Source organism: Meriones unguiculatus, chromosome 7 (genome assembly GCF_030254825.1).
Source record: "Meriones unguiculatus strain TT.TT164.6M chromosome 7, Bangor_MerUng_6.1, whole genome shotgun sequence".
Classification (NCBI taxonomy): Eukaryota; Metazoa; Chordata; class Mammalia; order Rodentia; family Muridae; genus Meriones; species Meriones unguiculatus.
In genome coordinates this window covers 110,806,653-110,832,484 of record NC_083355.1, presented here as the reverse complement: position 1 = coordinate 110,832,484, position 25,832 = coordinate 110,806,653, and the positions used below count along the sequence as shown (strand labels likewise).

The 25,832-nt window shown below is 42.2% G+C and overlaps 1 protein-coding gene across 3 annotated transcripts in view; it reads right to left on the bottom strand.

Annotated features, from left to right (window-relative positions):
* Nucleotides 1-25,832, bottom strand: part of Vrk1 (VRK serine/threonine kinase 1) — a 69,264-nt gene that overhangs the window by 23,855 nt on the left and 19,577 nt on the right. For 2 of the 3 annotated variants that reach the window (XM_060388136.1, XM_060388138.1), the window contains 5 exons: nt 21,826-21,946; nt 13,962-14,126; nt 8,542-8,597; nt 2,470-2,539; nt 1,470-1,557 (listed from right to left, as the gene is read on the bottom strand). In XM_060388136.1, the coding sequence (XP_060244119.1) occupies nt 1,470-1,557; nt 2,470-2,539; nt 8,542-8,597; nt 13,962-14,121 (374 nt within the window). In that variant the 5' untranslated portion in view covers nt 14,122-14,126; nt 21,826-21,946. Of the gene's footprint in view, nt 1-1,469; nt 1,558-2,469; nt 2,540-8,541; nt 8,598-13,961; nt 14,127-21,825; nt 21,947-25,832 lie in introns of those variants that run through there. The other variant, XM_060388137.1, reaches the window with a different exon arrangement.

Sequence of the window (25,832 nt, the reverse complement as noted above, 5' to 3'; positions counted from 1 at the left end):
AAGCATGTAATCGGGCCCTTGATGACTGCTTAGGAGCTGAATCCCAGTTTTCCTTTGCTTTCTGAAAACACCATTCTAACTAGTAGACTAGTCTGCAGTTTCTAACTCAGCCTGGCCTTCAGTCTCCTACAAGCTCTGTTCCATTCAGTTTAACTTGCCCATTCAGACAATTCACAAGAGCAGAACACACAACAGCGTGAGGGCTTTTCTCCAACTCCTACCCCTCAGACACCTAAGAGGAAAGGTTACTCAAGTAAGCACTTAGCTTTTCTCTCATATTTCAGAAAGGCTCTCTCTAAATGACTGTTACCTCTACCTAGAGAGACTACAGCCCTCATTAAGAATGGGACTCTACTTCTGGGACAGAAAGACACACACGGTATATACTCACTCATATAGACATGTAATATAGGATAAACCTACTAAAATCTGTACATCTAAAGAAACTAACCAAGAGAGAGGACCCTGACTAAAAATGCTCAATCCCCATCCCGAAAGGCAAAAAGGAAGAACATAAGAAGAAGAAGAAAACAGGAAACAAGCTAGAAACCCGCCACGGAGGGCCTCTGAAAGGCTCTGCCCTGCAGACTATCAAAGCAGATGCTGAGACTTATGGCCAACTGTTGGGCAGAGTGCATGGAATCTTATGTAAGAAATGGGAAATAGTAAGATCTGGAGAGGACAGGAACTCCACAAGGAGAGCAACAGAACCAGAAATTTGAACACAGGGGTCTTCCCAGAGACTCATACTCCAACCAAGTACCATGCATGGAGATAACCTAGAACCCCTGCACAGATGTAGCCCATGGCAGTTTAGTGTCCAAGTGGGTTACATAGTAATGGGAAGAGGGACTGCCTCTGACATAATCTGATTGGCCTGCTCTTTGATCACCTCCCCCTGAGGGGGGAGCAGCCTTACCAGGCCACAGAAGATGACAGACAATGCAGCCACTCCTGATGAGATCTGATAAACTAAGATCAGAAGGAAGGAGAGGAAGACCTCCCCTACCAGTGGACTTGGGGAGGGGCATGCGTGAAGAAGGGGGTGAAAGGGTGGGGCCGGGAGGAGAGAAGAGAGGGGCTTATGGGGGGATACAAAGTGAATAAAGTGTAATTACTAAAAATAAAAATAAAAAGAACGGGACTCTAGTTTCCATGGAAGATTGGGCCTTCAATACGGGATCTAAAATAGAATCCTGAGGGCTCTTTTGCATAGAGCAGGAGAGGAGGAGTGTACTCTTTGTTCCTGGGTTTGGCTTTGTTCCATAGGTTAGCATGGCATCCCCATTTGACAGGGCCCCTCCCCCTGTCACACGCGCACACACACTGTGGTGTACAGAGAAAAGCAGAGATAAGTCTCAGTCCTCCTCACTGATGCCCTACAGTCCAGAGGCACACCTACAGATATTATAGGTGCTCAGCAAGTAACTCCTGACTCAACAGGAAATGCTCAAAATGGAGACTTTTACCTTTTTCCATTTTTATCATGTAGACCAGATCCCCAATACTTAGGAACACCAAGGTACTTCAATTTATGTGTACGAATCCATTTCTGAACTAGAAGTTAAAAGAGAAGGCTGTGATTTCAACTGCTGTATGTAAATGGTCATTTCAGAACAGATTACTAAGAACAACATACTTACATGTGAAACAAAACCACCTCTAAAATATATATATTATATATATATATAAAATGTGTATTATATGTTTCATATAATACGTGCGCACACACACACACTATCCTTTTCAAGGCAAAGTATAACCCACAGATTGTAATTTAAAAGTTAACCAACCTGCAATAATAGTGCCCTGACGTTACCTATCTTGAAACTGTCCATCTGTGAAACCATTTTTAATGCGCAAAGCAACAGCTTTGCATCGTCAGTCACCTCCTGATTATGCAGTTTCTTGCTTCCACAGGAAGACTTTCACCCCAATCTCTAGAAATGTGGGGCTGTCTCCTTCAGGGTTTACATCTCCCCCTCACTTGCAAATGAAGGTGCAGAAGAGCTGGAGGTGCTGCTCCTGCAGCCTTCTGTTAGGAAGTGCCTCAGATGAAGCACAGATGACAGCAGCAGGAGGCCCTGTTCACAACACTCCCTGTGTCTCAGCAAGACCAGTGCCCACCCCAGCTCACGTGCTTCAGCATTTAGCAAAAAATGCTCAAGAGTTAAGAGACCTTGTACTCACACTTGTGAGCTAGGTAGATTCAAGTATTTCCTAGGTCACATACCACTAACTGTCTTCATATACCAACAAACCATATATTAATATGACAAGTACACCAATACATCAGAATGACTTCATGCAAATATCATGTGAATGGTATTTATGGATAAAGCAAATGAAAACAGGGTCATGAGATGTGATACTTAACCTCAGCTTATATGAAATAACGCCAGGTAAACTGCTTATTTAAATGTATAAACCTTTAACAAAACAATGTTAAATGTGTTTACTGTATCTTACTTTGCTCTGGTTTAGCAGCCCGCTGGTAGAACTTTAATTCAGTGAAAAGAGGTCCATTGTCACTGGGTTCCTTAGAATACAAGAGTCAATTAAAATTATTGAACTACTGTCTTTGAGCCTTTAAACTGAGTAAATCTAATTTTCCCTACAAACTTTGATACTTAAATTTATAAACTATTAAAAGATTAAGCTCAACTCCTTAGAAATATTTTACATGTTCTCACAATAATCTTCCTTTCTCTTAAGCTCAACTTTCTCAAGTGATAAATTATACAATATCAGAAATATAGTTCAGTCTTTGCAGAAGTTTAAGGCAAATGTTTAAACTAATTTCATCTTTATTAAGCAAAGGCCAGCGACCATGCTAAGTGTATCACCACCAGAGGCTACAAGACATTTCTTGAAGTTTAATAAGATTCCAACAACTGACTTAACCAATTAAGGGCAGGATCCTATTCCTTTCCCTCCCCCTGGCATGGTTCTCCATAGTTATCAGAACAACAGGCATGTATCTGCACCCCCAGCGACCAAAATGTTGTGCCCTCCCTTCTCGGTCGGACACTGATTCCTCTTTCTCAGACCAAACAACCCTACCACTTTTAAAGTCAAAAAGAAACTGAAGCTAAATAACTGTTTTCCCCAACTTTACTAGACAATATCTATTTTGTATCTCAGAAATATTAACCATTTAAATTACTTGTAAAGAGGCAAACATTTACAAAAGGATATTTTACACAAGAGATAATAGCCCATAATGAGTTTCATGTTGTTTAACAAATAAGAATAAGAAATAGCTTATAATTTTGTTGGCATTTTAAATAGTGAATTTTGTCTGACTGATTGATACAAAACAGTATTTACTTAATGTTTGGTTTTTATACTGATTTAAAAGCAGTGATAACTTCAAACATGAAAGCTAACATTTCTAAAGTAATCTGAGCAAGGTATTTGAGTCAGAGAATGTGCACAGCTAGAGCTGGGGTTCCAAGCTCACTAGAACTGGCAAAGGCCCGAGCTGCAGCATGACAGTGTGCACTCCCACTGCAGAGGTGCCTGCTCCAAATGCTGAGATGCACCCATCCACTTCCTCTTCATTGAGGAAACCTCAACTACTACAGAAGTTAATTTTGGTCCTTGAGGTGTCAGCAAAAACCTTTATTACATTAACAGTTCTATCAACTCAGATGTGAGGGAATTCGAGTAACAGGTTTCTCCAGTAGCTGTGTTTACAGGACTCTGCTCCTCTGCAATCAAGCAGGACCTAGCCACAAGAAAGCATTTAAACCACAAATGGGCAAATCAGAAAGAACCTAAACAGTTCACCATACTTGTTGCAGCTCAGCCTCAGAAGAATGCTGTTCAAGAGCTTAGTGTGCCACCAACCCCTACAGGATCAGATCCACACACACACGTGTGAATGCCAAACCCCTGATCGATGTGCTAAGCAAGAAACTCTCCCATACCTGTGGCTCCTTTCCAGAAACATGAGCGAATGTTTCAAGCCAATGATAGAACCAGTGTAAAAATGAAGAACGTGAAAACTAAAGAAAAGGAATCTTGGTTGATTTTCACAATGACTCATTAATAAAACTCCAGCTTAAAGGACATTTTCCCAAGACCATTCCTGGCTTATTACCAACAGTCTAAGATTTTTTTTATTTCTTCAGTTTCAACCTACATCATATCAACTTTAATCAATTTTCAAGTTCCCTTCAAGCAATAATTTATTAAACTTACAATGCAAAACAATCATATAAGTCAGGATACTGTAATGAAGGCTTTCTGAGCACTTCCATACATTTTCTACCCAATAGGCTTCCATTATGACAAAGTAAAGGAGCTACTTCTTGGCGCTGTGCTCTAGCTGAAACGAGCTATCTGTGGAGAAAATACCTTAACTCAGAACTAAAATTGTATTAACATATTTCAAATCTAAAATACTTTGCCAACTCTATAATAGCCAAGTTTTAGAAAAGAAATTGGGACTGACATTTTAACTAGAATATCACTAAACGTTTCCTTAAGACTTCTAAGTGTCAAAATGACGATGACAACAGGAAAAAAAAAATTAAAATGTGATATATTTCAATGGCACCATCCAAAAGCAACTGGCTGCCATTTAAAAATGAAGCTGTATAAAGTTTCTCCTTCTTACAAAAAAAAAAAAAAGGGGATGTCTGAATTGAAAATCCAGAACACTCATCACAACATCAGGCAAAGTCCTCCCCAAGAGGCTGTGAGATACAGACCCCATCAGTTCTCCAAGCAAAGGACCATCGAACACCAGCTCTTAGGTGGCATGAACTGAAGACTCTCTTCAGGCTTCCAACTCTACTCCCACAAAGGTGAGAATAACCAGAGAACTAATTTCTTACTAACTCTTAGGTTTGCTGGGCAAGGGAAGAATCAGAACATTTTCTACTCATATTATCCAACTTACTTATTTACGACTTCTTCCTGGCCATCTACTCTCTTATACACAGGTATGTGCATGTGCACTCATAGCCTCTGAAGCAAATATAAGCTAACTGGGCGCTATCCCACAGCTGCTTGCCTCAGTCAAGGATGAAGTCCCCAAACAGAAATGAAGACCACTCCTGGACAGAGTGTGTTGGAGATGCTGAGGCATCTAACTCACATATGTAGGTTATTCACACCAATGCCAAATGAAGAAGCTGGTATAACCAGAACTCATTCACAAAGCAGGCATGTCAGAAGTAACTGAGTTTTTGAGGTAGAAACCCAGAGAAGACGCATGAGAAAGGACCTCAGAATGAAGCTACAGGTCTGCAGACATCATCCCACCTGACACAGTTAAGGTGCACAATGTTCCACAGTCTCCTCTCGTTCTCAATCTGGATACAAAAGAGCACCTGACAGACTTACCAAAGACACCAATGGAAAGCACCGCTTGGCGTGTGATTACATAACTTTACAACAGCAACCAATGTAGCTAGATTTCTTAAGTAACTTGCCCACTTTTGCTCTAAAAATAAAATTAGGCAGCTGCAGAGGGGTCTGCGAGCCTGATCCAGTTTGACCGACATGATCACTGAGTCACGCACAAGTCATGGGAGGCTTCCTTTCTTCTCAGTGGAATCGTGTGAAGACACTCAGGACTAACCTCACCCCACAGGTGTCATGCTTTCCTGTATACAGGAGACAGGCATAGATAATACCCCACAACCCCATGCACATGACTAGCGCCACAGTTAGAACTCTCACTCCTCAACCTGGCAGCAACCGCAATGGTTCAGAAGGAACGTCAAAGAGAAACAAAGCTCCAAACTGGAAAGACAAGAGGCAAGGGAACTAGTGGCAGTTGACAGACACAGGCACTGACTCAGAAGCAGGGCAGAGTCTAAGTTCTAAGGCTACGAACACACACTGAGAAGCTCTAGTCTCACAAACTCCACAAGAGGAGCTCAAGACCTGCCTGCTGCAGGCTAGCATATAAGACGTAAAGTGGGCACCCAGAGGTCCTTGGGTCCAGTGGAGCACACTGGGAACCAAACAGCCAGGGCAGCTCACACCAAAACAAGGAAACTGCAAGAGTCCAGTAGAGAAATACTTCTGGAAGACTTAAAAGACCATGATGCCTTCAAAATAAGAACATAAACATCCTCAAAAAGCACTTCCAGAAGGACAGAACAAGCCGACCTCAGTTTGCCTAAGTGGGATCTGTGCTACAGGGTTAGTTCAGGATCAGAAGCCATATTAACTGAATATTAACTGAATAAAGGAGAAAAATCTTATGAGTCAGCTGAAAAGATGTATCAAAGCATTTTTAAAATGAGCAGGTAAACTATAAACTAGAAGGAAAGAGTTACAACATACATATCTGAAAATAAGACATATCTAGAATAACTCTTCCTACTCAATTATAAAAAGCAACACAACCCAATTATTAAAAATAACTTCTTAAGGATAGAAGAATAGACTGAAGAAGCACTTACCACACAAAACCACACACATAAAGAAAGGGCTCAATAGTGTTCGTGCAGAAAATGCAAACGAAACAGCAGCAGACACCACCACCTACCTCCTGTAAGGGCTGGGAAGGAAGCACCCTCAACAAAGCCACTTCCAGCAAGCCCTGGAGCCCTCAGAGCTGTCACCAACCACTAGCAACGTAAAAGCCAGCACAGGCACTACATAAATATGTCCAGAACTCGTTTAAAAATTTAAATGTGGGGGCTAGAGAAATGCCTCAGCGATTAAGAGCACTGGCTGCCCCTCCAGAGGTCCTGAGTTTAATTCCCAGCAACCATGTGGTGGCTCACAACCATCTATACTAGGATCTAATGCCCTCTTCTGGCATGTAGGTAGCCTGCAGACAGAACACTCATATATATATATATAATAAATAAATAAATTTTTAAAATGATGAAGGTTTAAATGTATGACCTAGGCATTCATCATTCCTTTAAAAAATTAAATATGTATCCTCTCCATAGTCAAGTGATTCAGTTTCCAAGAGAAAAAGCCCATCCCCATCAAAACATCACTCCAAGAATTTATACAGAATGTTTGTCCAAAGTAGCCCATACTGTAAGTAGCGTAAATGCCTATCAACACATCAATAAAATGCAGTAAATGAGCCAGGCGGTGATGGCACACACCTTTAATCCCAGCACTTACCAGGCAGAGGCAAGAGGAACTCTGTGAGTTTGAGGCCAACCTGGTCTACAGAGAGAGTTTCAGGACAGCCAGGGATAGACAAGAGAAACTCTGCCAGGGGGAGCAGAGCTAAAGATAGTAAATGACCAATATCCTAAAAATACACATGACCCCTTTAAAATATAATCCTAAATACACAGCATATATTTCATAGTACCCTTAGGTAATGCTCTAGACCTGGGATTCAACTGAAGGATGAGGGCAGGGCTCAAGCACAGGACACAAGCACTCTCTAGAGGCTTGCCAATGGTCCACACATGCCTGTCACAGTGTTCAAACACTGATTTATTAGCTACATATTTTACTGAAAAATTACACTCCCTAGAAAATGTCTTCAAATTTTTCACTAAAACAAGGGCTATCAATAGCTCAGTGGTTAGAGCACTTCCAGAAAATCTAGAATCGCTTCCCAGCACCACCTGGCAGCTCACAACCATCTGTAACTCCAGCTTCAAGGAACCCAATGGCCTCTTTTGCTTCAATGGCACCATGCATTCACATGGTGCAGAGACATGGATGCAGGCAAAACACACATAAAGTAAACAAATTAGAAAGAAAAACTCAAACAACTCTGGTCTAAGGTACTTGGCTCCTAGGGAGTGGAAGATACTTCTATTTGAATACAATAAAGCAAACTGACAGATTCTGAGGTGCTCCTAACTCCAAAGTTCATAACCTTCAAAAGAAGGTTATGGAAATGGGGACAGGGAATGGGGCTAAGCTCTCCAGCAACCACTCCGCTGGCTCTTCTTTAACAAGGGTCTTCACACAGATCAAACATAGGGCAGGCAGAGCCACAAACAATGTGGAACAAAAGGATGCACAGTGACGAGAAAACAAAATCAGTGACTAAGTATAAGCATGCCTCTTAGTTCTCCAGTCAGCAACTGGCCTAGAATCACAGTGTGCTTCTGTCCAATAGAGTGCTTGCTCCAATCCCTGAACATCAGGAACTAACTGCAGCAAAGAAATCTCTACCACTGCATGGGGTGAGGGGTGGGGGATCACACTCTTACGAGGAACAAGAAAGCGAATAAAACTGATGGCAGGCAAGATAAACAAACAAATGTCCAGAACAAAGTTAGCTTAGCATGATGTTACAAGATAGGAATATAAAACACATCCACCTGGTGTGAACAGCTGGGACAGATATTCCCACTACTGCAGACCTCTCGGATCTCGCAGACACTCAAATGGTGTCACTCTAGTTCGGGAGAGCTGAAGATGCCAAATCAAAGTTACCTGAAACTACAAAACTCACTGAGTATTTATGAGAGATTTTTCACAATGCACCACCTTATGGTTTAACTAACTCTAGCCATCGAAAAGGTGCTTTACAAAATAAATAACAATTACACTGAGAAAAGAAAAGAATGGACAATATTTTCTTACCACTTTCACAACACAGGGCGCATCACTGCCAACCGGTTTGGAAGAATTTGTGTCCGCTGTTTAAAAAGTGAGACAGTCACATCAGAACAAGCAGCATTGCCACAGGCAGCATGACAGACACTAACGCTACAGCCCTGCGACCCTCTCAAGAGTGAATCCCGATAGGAGCTCCACAAGGACCAAATATATCTTGGCACAGGCGTCTTTCTGAGACTGACACTCCACCAAGGACCATGTATGGATATAATCTAGAACCTCGGCTGGGATGCAGCCCGTGATAACTAGTAACCAATTGGTTTCCCATAGTAAGGGGAACAAGGACTATTTCTGACAGGAACTCAATGGCAGGCTCTTTGACCTCCCTACCCCAACAAGGGAGGAACAGTCCTGCTAGGCCACAGAGGAGGACTCTGCAGCCAGTCCTGAAGCTTACCTGATAAAACAAGGTCAGATGAAGGGGAGGAGGTCCTCCCCAATCAGTGGACTTAAGGGAGGGGCACGGAGGAGATGAGGGAAGGTGGGAGGGTTTGGAAGGGAATGAGGGAGTGGGATGCAGCTGGGATGCAGAGTTAATAAAATGTAACTAATAATAAAAAATTAAAAAATTATTTAAAAAAAAGAGTGAATCCTAGCTCCCAAATGGCATTTCAGAGCATCATTACAACACTGCGCCTAGTCTAAGACTTTCTTCATGTATAGAATATATCTATCAATTTTAGGTTTCTTCAGTGTAATCAGTTGTCACAAGAAGTTGTTATACACAGTTAAAACTATTTCTTTCATTCAGAAGTCCTCTGTCTTTGGTATTCTGATTCACTGTGAATTTCTGGAGGATGAAGACTGGTGGAATCCCTAGGTCTAACCAGCTGGAAAACTATTTAGGAAAGAAGGTCTAGCAGGAGAGGGCCTAGACACTGGTTAGTTCAGAGCAACACCTGAGGCATTGCCATGCAGAATGGGAACAAGTACCTACACTATGTCGTTTTTCTAAGTTTTCAGAAACTAAGTGGACAGAAAAAAAATTTTAATTTCCTTCCACTTCTGGCTATCATTTGAGCAGTAAAATGTAGATATCAAATAAAATACAAAGTATGTCTGATGTGATGGGAGAAATGGTGGGAAAATTTAAACAGTGAGGGAGACAGGCAATGTTGCAGTGTGCTAAAGGAGCCTGGAGCATCACTAAAGCCATGAAGCAGTATAAGCCACGGGTCTTCACAGAAACAGCATTCCACATGGACTTCCACCAGAGGCCCCAATAGGGGAGTGAGTTACACAAATTTGTAAAGCCAGGAGACCACACATACAGAGAAAACATGACGCAGAAAGTGCAGAAGAACCACTAGAAAAGCAGCAGGAAATAAATAAGGGCTTAACAGACAATGTTGGGGCTGCTGCTGTAACTGAGACGTGGAGCCTCCGAAGTTTTGCCAAAAGGACTAGCATGATACAACTTTGATTGGGCTGCTTAGGAGAACTGAGTATAGGCCAAGAGCAGAAGCAAGCAAAGCAGTGGGCAGAGTGTGGCCCTGACAGCTGTGTAGGGCCAAGGTGGTACTAGCGACAGTGAACAAAAACTGAAAGGGCAGCTAACAGGACCTTGATGGACTCGATACAAAAAGTGAGATGCTTTTAGGGCTTGGGCAGAAAAATGCACAAAAGCTGCAAATGAAAAACACAGGGGAGAATGCTTTGGGGTATCTTATTTGAGATGCTTGCTAAATATCCAAGTTCAGATGCTGTTAATGGTTTTAATCTAAATGTCAGCAGGTTTGTCTTTTGAACACTTACTCTCATCTGGTAGTACTGCTTCGGGAGGCTGTGACCCTTGAACAGGTGGAGCCTAACCCAAGCAAGGAGCTTATTGGCTGAAGGCCTCTGACAGCTAGTTACAGGCCTGGCCCCTAGTTCTGACCTACACTGTCTACATCCTGGTCTGCTGTGCTGGCGACAGCTGTCCTCTACCATGCACTCCTGCCGGTACCATGTTCCCCTCACATATGAGCTGCAACTGTAGACTCAATGTCTGACCATGAAATCCTCCCACTTAGGGTGCTTCTGCCATAGTAACACAAAGCTTCTAATGCAGACCTTAGTTGCCGTTACAGACACAAGTCTCGAGCGCATCAGTGATTGGCAGAGACACTAGCTATCGTGCTGAGGATCTAGTTCAGTGAAACAGTGCATGTATGTTATACATAGGTGAGGTGTAGGTTCAGTCTCTAGCAAGTTTAAAGAAAAAGGCTATATACTTAGAGCCTCACACTGAAAGAAATCTCCTTGGGAATGAAGAGAGAGAGAAAAGAAATTCTAGGATTGGTCCCAAAGGCACTCTCATCTTAGAACAGAGGACAGGCAGACAGAGAGAACAGGCAATGGAAACCAAGGAAGAAAACCAAACAAGAGTTACAGCCACAGCACTCAGACACAGGAGTAACACCAGCTTCTTGAAACACTCTCTCGGCAAAGGAAGAGCTCTGAGCTCCCTAGGAATAGCCCCAGGGAGCAGCACTTACATACTGAATTAGTAGTAAGGCAGGTTCAGAATCTTTAACAAAACATGAAAATGAAGACAGCATCCTACTAATACTGTACACTCAAATGAGAGAAAAGAGAAAGGAAATGCAATGATTAATCCACAATACATGCACATACTGCACCAGACACAAAGAAGACAAGAGCTATATCTTGTCAACAGAATAAGTATGTACACAGCCTGCCCTAAACTCAGCTTTGGAAAAGAAAAGTAGCATTTTGTAAAATCAAGATGGAGAAAGATCCACACTTCAGATAGTATGCACAGTCGCTGCTGCTGATCTTACACAGGGCAGCGTCAGTGTATCAGAGCACACAGACACAAGCAAATCCTCCTCTCCAGACAGGGGGCAAAGTCCTAAGTCACAGATTGTTCATTAGGTATTAAAAATGCTTAGAGTTGACAGCACCTGCTAATGACAAAAATAAAACATCCAAAACACACATGAATCAGGTTCCAAATTTGCAAAAGGCTGCAAAAGCAACGACACTGAAATAAAAGAGCACACTGTAGCACGGGGGCTGGAGCACAGATTTTAAGGAGATAAAAGGGACAAGCTATTTAGCAACAAGTCCTGTTAATGTGTCCTGCAGCACACAGCACCTCCTCTAAATCCCAAGCGTGGACTCTGCATTGGGCAGAGAGAGCTAACCCATAAAAGAACCCATAAAAGGTGGCAGTGGACACAGCTGGTAGCACTATTGGGGGAAGTTCTAGATACGTTAGGAGCTGGGACACGGCTGGAAAGATCACTGGGTGGTGGGAGCCATCAGTGACTTTTGCCCTGGAGCCTTCCATTGCTTCCTGTCACATGTGCCTGCCATCATGACACCCTACCCAAACACATGGGTGTGGGGCAAAACAGCATGGACCAAATCCTCAGAAATCAGGAACCACAATGACCATGTCTGTCGGCACACCCACTTGGGATAGTTTATCATAACAATGTGAACATTCCATGAACAGCTACTTTACATGATTCATGAAGATTTTTAACTTACTTAAAGACTTTTAACTTTTTAGCCTATTTCATTATGATTCCTACGCATTAGGATGACATCCTAATGAAGTACAATCTCTACCAGGAGGCTTGTGTTCAAGATATGGTGCAAAGTGCTGTTTGTAGGCTGTTTCATGAACAGGAGTGCAAAGCACAGCTCCCTGTCATAAAGTGAACAGGTGATCAAGTGAAAGCAGCTGCTCTTCTATTATGGCTATCAAATCCCAGTATGACCCGATCATACAGAGAGTATGTTCAAACAGCACTGCAAGCCTTCCCCATGGTCTCTGAATCATGGGTAGGGTGGAATACAAGAATGGCAGTTCTAACAAGTTTCCAGATGATGTGAACCGTCACTGTAAGATTGGCATCCCAAGTCAAATGTTGCTTGAAAGAAAAAGGTTTCATTTTATACTATGTGAAAGAAAGAAAAGTTAAGTAGTGTAATTTTACACATCTTTACATCTGTGGCCTTTTTAAAATATCTATACATTCCATTTTATGTAAACTACTGTTAAAAAACAAATTTTGAAACTTTCAGAGTGATGGCTCAATGGTTAGGAGTACTGGCTGCTCCTCCAGAGGACTGGGGCTCAATTCCTACCATCCACATGGTGGCTCACAACACCTCTAACGCCTGTCCTGGGGGATCCAACTCCTTCTTCTGACCAGTGCCAAAAATAAATACTTTTTCAACGGGCATAGTATCATACACTTTTATTCCAACACTTGGGACACAGAGGCAGAGAATCTCTGTGCAGTCTGAGCCTCACAGGTTCATAGTGAGACGATATATCAAAAAAAAAAAAGAAGCAGAAGAAGAAGAAAGAAGAGAGAGAGAGAAAAGAAAGAAAAGTAAAGGATTCGTTATGAAATTAAATAACAAGTTAAGTAATTAAATCAAGATAGAAGTACAGTCAGGCCCTACCTCAGCTATATAAAGCCTTAAAAACCAAAATTTGTAACAACAAAAATTAGAATAGAGTAAAATCACAGAACGCAAAGGCAGAGAGAAACATCCAAAGCAAACAGGATCTGCAGTATATTCTTGCAAGAGTTCTTAGGGACAGAGACAGGTGCACATGCAAACAAGGTTTTTGTTTTTCATTTTGTTCTGTTTTCTTGAGAAAGGGTCTCATTTTTCAGCCCTGGCCAGCCTAGAAATGATAAAAGATCTGTCTGTCAGCCAGTGCTGGAATTAAAAGCCTGCACTAGTACACCCAGCTAGGCAAATCTGTTGTTCTTGATGTTTGAGACAGGGTTTCTCTGTGTAGCCCTGGCTCTATAGAATAGGCTGGCCTTAAACTCAGAGATCATGCCTGCCTCTGCCTCTCAAATGCTGGGATTAAAGGCCTGTGCCACCACTGCCAGCAGGTAAACCATTTTTAGTGTTGATAATTCAGTAAACTCACATAAGACCAGGGTTCTAACTAGGTCTCCAACTATCCCAAGATAAGCATGCTAACTAATGTACCTAACATAGGTAAAGCCTAACATGAAGTACAGACATTTTTAAAAACACAGAGCTGTAAAGATCTGTAAAATGAGCTAAAGACAGGGTTGCAGTAAACTGAACCTGGCTGAAGTGGAGGAGGAAGGATGGGTACGGCTCTCTTCTCACTGTAAAGAGAGCGTGACTGGACTATGTAGAGATGTTAAAACTCCAAGGATACTGTGCTTATGAGGGACAGTATTACAGTATTTGTTCTTTTTCTGAGATGAGCCATCTTCTACTAGTAAGTCAAAGATGAACTTACAATCAACCACACAATCTTAAATTAACACGGATTATCAACAGCACCTTGCAATAGCATAAATGAGAAATTATTCCATGAAAAGCATTTGAATCTTTACACTGATGACTAGAGATCACCATGCACTTACCCAGATATATGCAGCCAAAGCCACCTTGGCCAATAGGCAACCCTAGCTTCCATTCCTTTTTAGACATGTCGGTTATGATCTCCCCAGCAGCAAACTGCTCTGCAAGGCGCCTCTTTGTAGGTCCCTGTCGTCCAGCCTGAGCTGCTTTTGCACGTGGCATTTTCACTGTAATACAAAACAAAGCAACTTTGCTCACAATTATAACCTTGGAAGTGTTCAAAACATTTCCCTGTAGAAGGCTTCTATTCAACGAGGGCTGTTCAACACTAAAGAGAAGAGCATCTACTAATTCTGGTCTAGAACAGCTAGGATCCTATTTGGTTGTCACTAAGCTTTGAAGAGGAGAACATAAATAAAACAATCTATGCAATTATGGAAAGCACTTTAAGTCCCAGAGGCATATCATCTATGACTAAAATACTATTTAGTAACAACAAAACAAGAACTGTTTTGTGCAACTGAGGGAAGGCATGCAAATTAGAATGCACACTACTTAGGAACGCAGCCAAGGAATCCTACATCTATACAGATGTGCTAAGTACAAGCACAGAAACTACAATCCCAATTAGGTATGTACAAGGGGGAAGGACAAGGGCACCTGGGCACAGAGTAGGGGCTGAATAGGAACAATACACCTACAAAGGAGGACAAAGGCTCAGCAGAGAAGTGATACACACTATCAACTGGCTCCGCAAAGTCTTGGCCATTCAGTGTGTTCCTTCTCCCTGGACACCCTAGAGAAGCTGTTCATTCACTTTTCTCACCAGCCCAAGTATAACAATGTTCTGGGAAAACTGTTTTCCTGGGGGAGAGCATGGCTGGAACCAAAAGCTTTGGATCCCAAGTATGTAACTGGCAAGTTGGGAAATCTTGATCAAAGCACATCGCTGCATGTCAAGTGCACCCAGGTATAACCCACCACATTATGTATAATTATATGTATATATAAACATGTGCTGTGTGGTTCCAAATTCTTCTTTTTATAAATACTAACTCAAAATATTTCCTTAAGAGTCTACAGTTCCCTAAAAGCTGCAGAAGAGATGAAGTAGAGAGAAGGAAGCAACTGAAACAGACTGGCCTGCAACACTTAGAATGCTATTTCAAATGAGAATCTATTAAGATGTAACATTTTGAACCCAGACACATTAAATACACACATTATATTAAAAGGTTTATTTTCTTGGGGTTTGGAGAGGTGGCTCAGTGGTTAAGAGTAGTTGCTGCTCTTCAGCAGTCCAAGGTTCAGTTTCCAACACCTACACGGTGGTTCACAACCATCTATAACTCCAGCTCCAGGTATTCCATGCCATCTTCTGGCCTCCTCAAGTACCAGGCATGCATGTGGTACACATACACACATGGGCAAAACAACCATATACATAAAATAAGATAAACATTAAAAAACTAATGATTTCTTGTTTTTAAAGTATGTGTATGAGTGTCTGTCTGTGTGGGTACCTGAAGAAATCTAGGGTACGGGATCCCCTGAAGCTCGAGTTCCAGGAGGTATGAGTCGTGCGTGCTGGAAACTGATCCCAGGTCCTTTGCAAGAACAGTATGTGCTCGTAACTGCTAGATTATCATTCTAACTTTATCCCCACCCCACACATACACAGTATTAGCTTGGAAATTTCAGCAAATTCCCACCGATTATTACTATATATGCATGAATTCTATATATGCAAATAAAGATGCTGTGGGTAGTTAATCTTATTGTCAACCTGACTAAATCTGGAATCAACTAAAGCCTAAGAAGGGCTTTTCTTTTATTTTTCCTTTTTGTTTTTTAAGATTTATTTATTATGTATACAATGTTCTGTCTACACGTACACTTGCTCACCAGAAAAGGGCACCAGATCTCATTACAGATGGTTGTGAGCCATCGTGTGGTTGCTGGCAATTGAACTCAGGAGCTCTGGAAGAGCAGACAGTGCTCTTAACCTCTGAGCCATCTCTCCAGCGCCCAAAGGGCTTTTTGCTCGATTAGATTATTTGAGTTGGGGAGATATACTCTGAATCTGAGCCACACCTTCAGATGACAGCCCATATAAAAAGACATGGAAGATGGAAGCTTTTGCTTTTTGTCTGCTTGCCATCACTATCACTGTCAAGCTCATCTATCCTATTGCTGAGGCATCACTTCACTGGCTTTAGAACCTGCTTCTTCAGGATTCCAACACAGACTAGAGACCAGCAGCTCTTTGAAACTTCCCCGGGACTCCAGCAGCAGTCTGGGACTGTTGAGACATCCAGGCTTCTCTTTCTTTCAGGAGATAGCCACTGATGAACTACTCGAACCACAGCCTATAAGCCATGTTAATAAATCTCCTTTTAATGTCTATTCATTCTACCAGTCCCATTCCTTTGGAGAACCCTAATGCAGATACTTTATTAACTGATGAGGAAATCTTTAAATCTAACTTAAAAAAAAAAAAACAACTACAAAACAACAAACAAAAAAACACTGTGCATTTTCCCAGTTTCAAACTTCTCTGAGGTGAAAAGCATCTTCAAAGGAACTAGGTGCTGGCACTTCCTCAGATCAGTTCTTTCAAGGTGCTTTTAATCAGTGCTGAAATCTTGCCCAGCAGAATCTTGGTGATAGCCATAACAACCAAAACTCAAAACACTGAGAAAATATTAAGTTCCACATCTCAGTGGCAACTCAATGAACTTGACCACACATCAGCCCTAGCACTAACGTGATTTCTTCTAAACTCCATCCAGCTTTATCAAATCACAGCAGTTTCCCATTTATTTCTTTATAGTTATAAAAACAGTTTTAAATGACTTTGAAAATCTTTTGTAACTGAAGTGTCTGGACAAATTTTTTCTAGAATTATTTTCCTATGCAATAAAAATACCATATTATAAATAAAAAATCTGCCTCAGCATTTAGTTCATATAGGTTTATGGTAAATAAAATGTGTGTGTGTGTGTGTGTGTGTGTGTGTCGCCTCCAAACAACACTTTTAGCTTTTATTTTTAGTTTTATTCTTGGAACCAGCCATTTGGAGCATACTATAATGATTAAGGTCAGGAATGCCACTAAAAGTAGTTCTAGAGAGCAGCATCTTATGCCTGGTAAACTCTGAAGAGACACTCTGAGCTTTGTGAGGCCTTCCTGAATCTGTGTGTGTGTGTGTGTTTACATTTATTCATTTTATATATCCCAATTGTAGCCCCCTCCCTCATCTCCTCCCAGTCCCGCTTTCCTTCTCCCACCCCCCTTATCTCCCTCACCTAGTCCACTGAAAAGGGGAGTCCTCCTCCCCTGCCATCTGACCCTAGCTTATCAAGTCTCATCAGGACTGCCTGGATCCTCTTCCTCTGTGGCCTGGCAAGGCTGCGTAGCCAGGAGGAAGTGATCAAAGAGCAAGCAACCAAGTTCACATCAGAGACAGCCCCTGCTCCTCTTACTCAGGAACCCACATAAAGACTGAGCTACCTCTTAGCTACATACATCTGAGCAGGGTGTCTAGGTTCTCTCCATGCATGGTCCTTGGTTTAGTGCATCAGTATCTGCAGTTCCCCCTGGGCCCAGATTTTTTGGCTTTCTTGTCTCCTTGTAGAACTCCTGTCCCCTCTGGGTCCTTCTATCCCCCTCTTCTTCCATAAGACTCCCTGCGCTGTGCCCAAAGTTTGGTGTGAGTCTCTGCACCTGCTTCCATCCCCTGTTGGGTGGATGTCTTTCAGAGGACTGAATCCCTCTCTTACATACCTCCAAACCATAAAGGAAAACTCATATAGCAAAACTCAGAACCCTAAGAGAATATCCACAGCAAAACTAGGTAATGGTTTCCTGTCTCCCAACACAATGTAAATGGATATAGACAAGGCTGTACATACAATTCTCAAAACTTCAGAACAGTGTACACACAGGAAACCTCCAGTTCAAAAGAAGATGCTGGCGCTGCAACCAAAGTGAGCTTCAGAACAACAGCACAAGGAAGAGTTTAAGTAAACTCCCAGACTTTGAACATGACCCAAAACTGAATACACGGACAACAGCAGGCAACAACTTGCAATTGGGAAGCCACATCCCACACAGGTAACCACGGGACGGGGGGGGGGGGGGGGGGGCGGACGACATCCCTTCAGAAAAACATTTTCTGCTCCCCCACCCCAGAAAAAAAACTATGGCTATTTCAAAACAAAATTAAAATGTCAGCTAGGTGTGGTTCTGTTAACCAAGAATGCTATATAAAAATGTGGGATGACACACAGGAGGACAGCAATCTCTCATTAATCCTTCCAACTATCCGCAGTCAAACAAGGTCAAAAATTCTAAACACAAAATTCCAGAAATAAACAGTTCATAAAATTTAATACTGCATGCCATTCTGAATACTGCATGCATGCAGAGCCAACCCTCCGCCCATGGATGTGATTCAACCACACTAAAGTATGCTACCCTCCCATGAGTCCCAAGAGCCATCTCAGTTACAAAGTGATGGTGATATCCCAGTGCTAGCACATAAGAGGCAAGCCAACAGCTCTCCACTACCTCACAATGGTCACTCGCCTCACATATCTCACTAACAAGGCACATTCCAATCTCACATGAACAGTGAGTACAAGGAGACAGATGTCTGAGACGTGGAAATCACAGGTACCTCACATCAGACCCTCTTCTCACTGCTTTGTTCTTGTTTACTGCCATTACTCTTCTTTACTCACCTCATAAAGTAGGATCTGTATTATACACATTGGTCAGCAGCATCCATAGGCGGCATGACCAGGCATGGTTTCCAGGATCTCCTGGAATCTTGGAATGACTCCCCTGGGATAACAGAGGGCTGCTGTAATTGGGTGACATCCCTTAATCTAGTATTCCTTTGCTCCTTAAAAGTCACAAATATGGAAGTGACAGAAATGAGAGGTACAGTTTAAAATGCTGTACTTAAAACCAGACAGAGGGTCAAGAGCAAAAGGATCAAGAGGTCAGAGCCTGACAAGGCTACAAAGAGAGAAACTGTCTAAAAAACTGTAACTTACTTGAAATTGCCTATTATGAAAAGCATACATATACATATACAAGCCTTCGTATTTAGCAACCCCACTCACAAATATGCTTAGAAACATTAACCAACTTAATACATACATCCCCTAGCATATGGACTATATGGAAATACTACTTCCATTAAAAGAGACTTCTCTCAGCAAATTTGCCACAAAAGCACCAGCGCCTAAGTTTAACTCCCAGAACATATGGGAAAAGCTGCCCCCGTGGCATGTACTGGCAACGCTAGCTCTAGGAAGGCAGAGACAGGTGGATCCCAGGGCACACTAGCCAGCCAGCCTAAACCCAGTGAGAGACCATGGTCTCAAAGAGCAAGGTGCATGACTCTGAGGAACAACACCCGAGATGGACATCTGACCTCACATACACAGAGCCTCTTCCTGCGGTCATAAACGTCCCAAAAGCCTTTTCTGCTGGCTCAATCCCTGCCCTAAGAAGGCTTTTTCCTGGTACGTGCTTCGATAGGCATAAATACCGTGTGAGCACAAATTGCCAGCTTTGTCTGAGATCTAAACCCTTCACCACTCTTCTATGGCCCTGTTTGACCCAGTACCCTGGAAACCCCTCTTATTTTCTAGTTAAGAGCCAACAAGAAATTGCCTAGTTTCTGAGAACAGGAAAACTGGTGTCTCAATCTACTGCTGCTTTGCAGGCAATTTCTGGAAGGGACAGTTTCTTAAACCCAGGAACACAAGCTCACAAAAATAAGATAACCACAAGCACTTGCTTTAATAAGTTAGTGAGTGCTTGAAAGAACTGCAGACACTAATTTCAATTAAACAAGTACTTAAGTACATTGGAGGCATCTTCTAATAATGGAACCAATTCCAGCCCTGAGGTTTCTACTAATGACTACACAGAAAAGCCAACCTGTAAGAAAGTTCAAATCTCTGTATTTCAGTACACTCAGCTCCAACCTACTGTAATAACAGCCTAGGCAACAGAGGGAAGAAAGCGGGTCCATCGGCACATGATCGTTACATAATCTGGCCATCTCTTTTCCCTTTGATTCTAAATGAAAGGCAGATGTAACTGAAAAGCACATCAAGATGCAAATCCACACTGCCCTTTGCTGAAATCACCCACTGTTACATTCTATATTAGCATATTCACCAAAATTTAATTGTAAACAGAGTGATTATAGTACTAAAGTTATTAAATACACAAAGCAAGCTTGGAACCATACATATTCAAATAGAGTTTCAGCGGCAGATCAACTTTTATTTCTGAAACAATGCCCTAATTAATAGTCAGTTCTGATGATAAAATGGTCCTCAGTTTTTCAGATAACAGTCCAAAAAAGTTCCTATGAATATTAAAATAAAGTTTTGTGAATAGATCTAAAATCTCAATGGCTATATTTATCACAATGTGATACTGTATTTAGATAACTGGCACTTTTTCAAGTCCTGGATTCAAATTTGGTGAGGAGTTTAAAAAAAAAATAGAGAGAGGGTAGAAAAGCTTGAATGAATCACAACAATAACACACTCACTAAGCTCTACAAATTCACAGCCACACAGGGAGTCCCAGTGCAGCGCGATGTTCACTGCACACTGGAGGACTACTCGTAAATTGTCCCTAAAATAGATATGCACAGGCTCCGTTAGGGGTTAGATATGTTCATGGAATTTTCTTTAAAGCCATAAATTCCTCTGATATGTTTCATACTGTACAGAAACACATTTGGTCCAGGAGAAGGTAAAATTTTTCCATTACCTTGGTACCAACACCTTGCCTTTCTCCCACATACTTCCCACACACTTTACTGACTGTTCCCATTCCTGAAGAGCATCTCAGTCAGCTGTGACTTGTCAAGTAGAAGCTATGCCCCTCGCAGCACCCAGTAAGCCCTCCCCTGTGTTTATAAACTACTCAGATGCAGGAACTGTCTTCTCTAGAAAACACTGTACTGCAAGAACTAAACAAATCTCTACAGAAAGCATAATGTCCCCGTTGTTTTCACAAGCAAATGCCTCATGTCCAGCTTTATGCTTACTGCACACAGCAGTCCGCAGCAGGTACTGGCAATCCTTTCAAAGGCTCAGCCACTGCTCTCTAAAATGACTATGGCAAGCCCTTCTGTTTTTCCTCAGAACTCCCATTTCCCCTTTCTGATCTGTAATTCTCAGCAAATGATGCAACAGCCTTGTTTATGAAGAGAAAACAAGTTTCAGAAAGAAACTCCCACATCTTTCTAAGACACAAGTATACGAACCATTTCACATCCAACTTAGTGTCCAGACCTGGCCTCCTCCCCTGTCTGCATGGATGAAGCCCTTACATCCCCTTCAGCTCCTGTTATAGTTTCCACCCTGTAACCTTGTCAACATGCATTCTATAGAAAAAGGGATCTTCCATATGTGGTTTTACTGGAACAATGTGCTGTGAGCTGACCAGAGCCGGAGAGAGGCAATGGGGAGGAGGCTGGCTGTATTCACTGGGCGCTACTGGCAGTAGTGTTGTGCACTTTGGAACGTGTCATAAGAGATGATGGGAAGGGACAGTTGGCTCTTGGGATATTGAGGTTAGTGAGGGACTTGTAAGAGTGTGACAGTTCTCTGAATACTTGGGTGAGGCAGAGTCTCCTCACCTGCCTCGTTCTTACCACAGCTTTCAATGGTTTGTTGTCTTTTTGCTAACATGTATAAATCCATTTTCAACATATATTCCATCTAAAAGTGAATATAAACAATCTCAAATCCAAAGTTATGAACACTCTGTAGTGCCACTGTCACACATTTATGAGGATCAAATTCCACTCATAAAAAAGCAGAAGGCAGAACTAGGCCTTGTCTCTCTTTAACAAAGTCAGCAGTTGTAACTAAATAGCATTACCACAGTGATGAACGTTTCCTGTGCACCATCTGAAGTTAGAATGGAGACTGCCGCTGCTGTTCTGTCCTGTGTCTGCGTGGTCTTAGGTCACCACTCTCCTTACTGCAGCACTGACAGCCCACTGTGCCAGGAAACAAACCATAATTTAAAAAAATTAAGTGCTGGGCTTGCTCATCCATGTTCATTGCTGCTCTATTCCTAAGAGCCAGAAATTGGAAACAGCCTAGATGTGTTAGCAGATGAATGGATAAAGAAATCCGGTACATTTACACAATGAAATCTTACTCAGCTGTTTAAAACAAATACAAAACAAAAAATATGAAATTCCAGGTAAATGGATGGAATGAGGGGGGAAAAATCCTATGAGGCAATGCAGACCTAAAAAAACAAATATGGTTTGTATTAGCTTAAATGTGAAAGTCAGCTTTTAAGTCTTTGATAAGCAGATAAACACAGAAGTTAGATATAGGGTATGGGAATGGAATCTCCCAAAGAATAATAGAATATATATATATATACATATATATATATATATGAGTGCTCTGACTGAATGTACATCTACATGCCAGAAGAGCGTATCAGACCCCAATATAGATGATTATGAGCCACCATGTGATTGCTGGGAATTAAACTCAGGTCCTATGGAAGAGCAGACAGTGCTCTTAACTACTGAGCCATATCACCAGTCCCCAAAGAGGAAAAGATTTTGAAATGTTTGTTCGTTTTCTTTTTAGTGTTTTGAGACAAGGTTTCTCTGGCTGTCCTTTGCAGACCACACTGGCCATACACTTAGAGATCCACCTGCCTCTGCCTCCCGGAGTGCTGGGATTAAAGGTAAGCGCCACCAAGCCTAGCTTTATCTGGTTGGATTTAAGACCCACTCTACAAGTAGGAACCCAGCCAAGAACCTGAGACTGGATAAGCAATGGGCCTAAGTGAAAACCAAATACTACTGTTGTCCTAAAGGAACATAGCAATACAATTACTCCTAACACCATTCTTCAATACTCTCAGATCTGTGTCTTGCTCAGCCATCATCAGAGATGGTTCCTCCTGCAGTAGATAAGAACAAATACAGAGACCCATAACTGGACAATGTGCAGAAAGTGAGAGGCCTCGGAACACTCAATCCTAAATGTGTCCATCAAATCCCTCCCTCACAGCTCAGACTACTTTGTGGAAGATGAGGCAAAAAGACTTTAAGCGCAGGGGTGAAGGAAACAGGACTTCCAGACACAACAGGACTGACACACATAGGAATGCAGTGACCGAGGCAGCATGCACAGGGACAACACAGGTCTCAGCCAAATGGAATCTCAGTGCTGACTGGGGGGAGGACACAAGACCCCGTCCTTAACCCAGAAGCTATTTCCAACTGACAGCCACTCACACCAGAAAAGTTGGTCTTTTCTCCTCCAGTCTCCCTGGGTATGCACTCAAGGGCAGGTCTCACACCCAAGCAGCAGGTGGCCAACACAAAACAAACTCGATGTTATTTTTGAAGGTTTTTGTTTTGTTTTGTTTTGTTTTTGTCTCATTACACTTTATCTGGGCATTTACTTACCTCATAGTTCTTTTGCTTATATATTACGGTTTCTCATGTTATGTTTTTATGAAACTTCTGTATGTGCAAGCGTGTGTCTCTGCGTCTGAATGTGTTTCTTGTGCTTCTAGTTTGTCTCATTTTTCTGTTTTGTCTTATTCTTATTCTGATGTGTTTGTTTAGTTGTCTGTTTTCTAATGACGGGTGCGGAGGGTTGGGAATATAAGAATGGATGAATTTGGCTAAGTGAGGAGATGAGGAGGATCTGGGAGAAATTGGGGGAGAGGAACCATAATCAGAATATATTGCTAGGGACGAAGCTTAGTGGGTACCAGCCCACCAAACGAGAAGCTCCAGGTCTGATTCCCAGTATAGCCTAAAATAAGATGCTGGAGACACACAGGCCTGTAAGATAATCCCAGCCACCTCAGACATGAAAGAGAGAGGGTCAGGACTTCAAGTTCATCCTTAGCTGTAGCCAGCTCCCAACCCATCTAGGCTACTTTAAATCACAAGAGAAAACTGATATGCCTTCTCCTGGGCTGGAGAGATGGCTCAAGGGCAAAGGCACTTGCCACACAAGTCCAGCAGCCAAAGTTCAATATCTGGTGCCCACAAAAAGGTAGAGAAAACAGGCTCCACAAAGCTGTCTTCTGACTTCAGTATGCACGCTAAGGCATGTGTACCAACACACCTCTTCACACATACATACCAGTACATTTAAAATAAATTTTAAAAGTGTTTAAATTAAAATATCATCTATCCAAAGGTACTAACAGCAAAGGCAGGAACCAATGACACTGAACTAGGAGAGTGGGGAGAAAATGGAATTTAAAACATCATCTGCTGACTGCACAAGAAAGTGACATTTAAAAGAAAACAAAGTGAGGGCAATGAGCCACACAGATGCTATAGAGAACGCATCCCACACTGAGGCAGGAGCGAACTAGCAGATGCCCAGCTTGTGCTTGCAAACAGTGGGGCCATAGTTGGAAAAGAACTGGCCAGGAGAAAGGTTGAGGGCAGGCACAAAAGGGCATGGCAGAGAACAAGTCCCACCGTTGTGCAACAATAAGGACTTCGGCTATGAGTGACATACAATTGGATATGACTTGCTAGCTTTCGTGTCAACAAGATCACTCAGCTGCAGCATCAAAAGGAGCCTATGAGGGGGCAAGTTACTACAAGGGCAATGCTAATGGAATAATCAATAAGCACATTCATCTTTATTGAATAAGAATGTCAATTTAAAAAAATAATTGTACCACCTTTTAGCAGCTAATCGGGAGTACAGAATAACTTGTTTTGTCTTGTTTCTTAACTCTATAAAGCTACCCTTTCCTTAAAAACAAGTCTGCAGCACCAAGCAGGAGCAGTTTATCAGTGATGGGCAGCCTAGGCTAGGGCATGTCCATCACCTCTTGTTCTGGGTGTCTAAGCTCTATGAAAAAGCAAATCGGTTCACCAAAAACGATAAATGGCCCACAGATTCCAAAGCATGGGAAACTGAGAGACCAGAAGGCCAAAAATAAAAAGAACACAGCCTCTGGTCTCGATATCTACAGCTGGCTTCGTGCAAATAACATCAGTTAAGACCCTATGCCATCCCACTAGCTTCAGGAAAGAGTCAAGGGTCTTCCAGATATGGAACATTTCTAAACCTTTGACAAAATTGTTTAATCGAGACAATGGGCAGCTGTAGACAACTGAGATCAAATCTTGCCCAAGTCAGGGAGAGGAGTAATGCATCTTCCAGTGATGCAAGCTCTCAAAAGGCTGCAGCTGTGAGACTGTCTGCTGCACCTCCCTTTAATCACAAAGGCATTCATTTTTAGTGCATTGCTCTGGTACCCACAAGTGACTGTGCCAGAAAACTTCAAATAAAAGCACCCTCTATGGCATCTTAGAAATTAGGTTTAAATCATATAAAGTAGTAAATGAATGATCCAAGTAAAACCAAAACCAAGTCACCCTGCCCCTCTCATTGTCATCTGTCTGTCCCTGTGTCCATGTCCATGTCCATATATATCTGTCCATGTCTGCACGTCCTCGTCCATGTGTCTGTCTGTCTGTCTCCGTGGTCATATCCACAGGCTCAACTGGATTATATGTACTTTAAATTTATTAGGGATTAGGTAATTACATGTTTTAGTAGGAACAGCTTTCTGCCAAACTATAATTTAAGTCAGAAAGTAAAATCAACCAATAGATAACTGGTCAGCAAAGAATACATCACTTCTTTAGCTAACTTTCATCAAGAACAATCTGATGGGGGAGCAGCCTTGCCAGGCCACAGAGGACAATGCAGCCAGTTCTGATGAAACGGGATACGCTAGGGTCAGACAGAAGGGGAGGAAGACCTCCCCTATCCATCGACTTGGAGAGGGGCACAGGAGGAGATGAGGGAGGGAGGGGAGAATTGGGAGGGGAGGAAAGAGTGGACTACAGCTGTGATACGAACTGA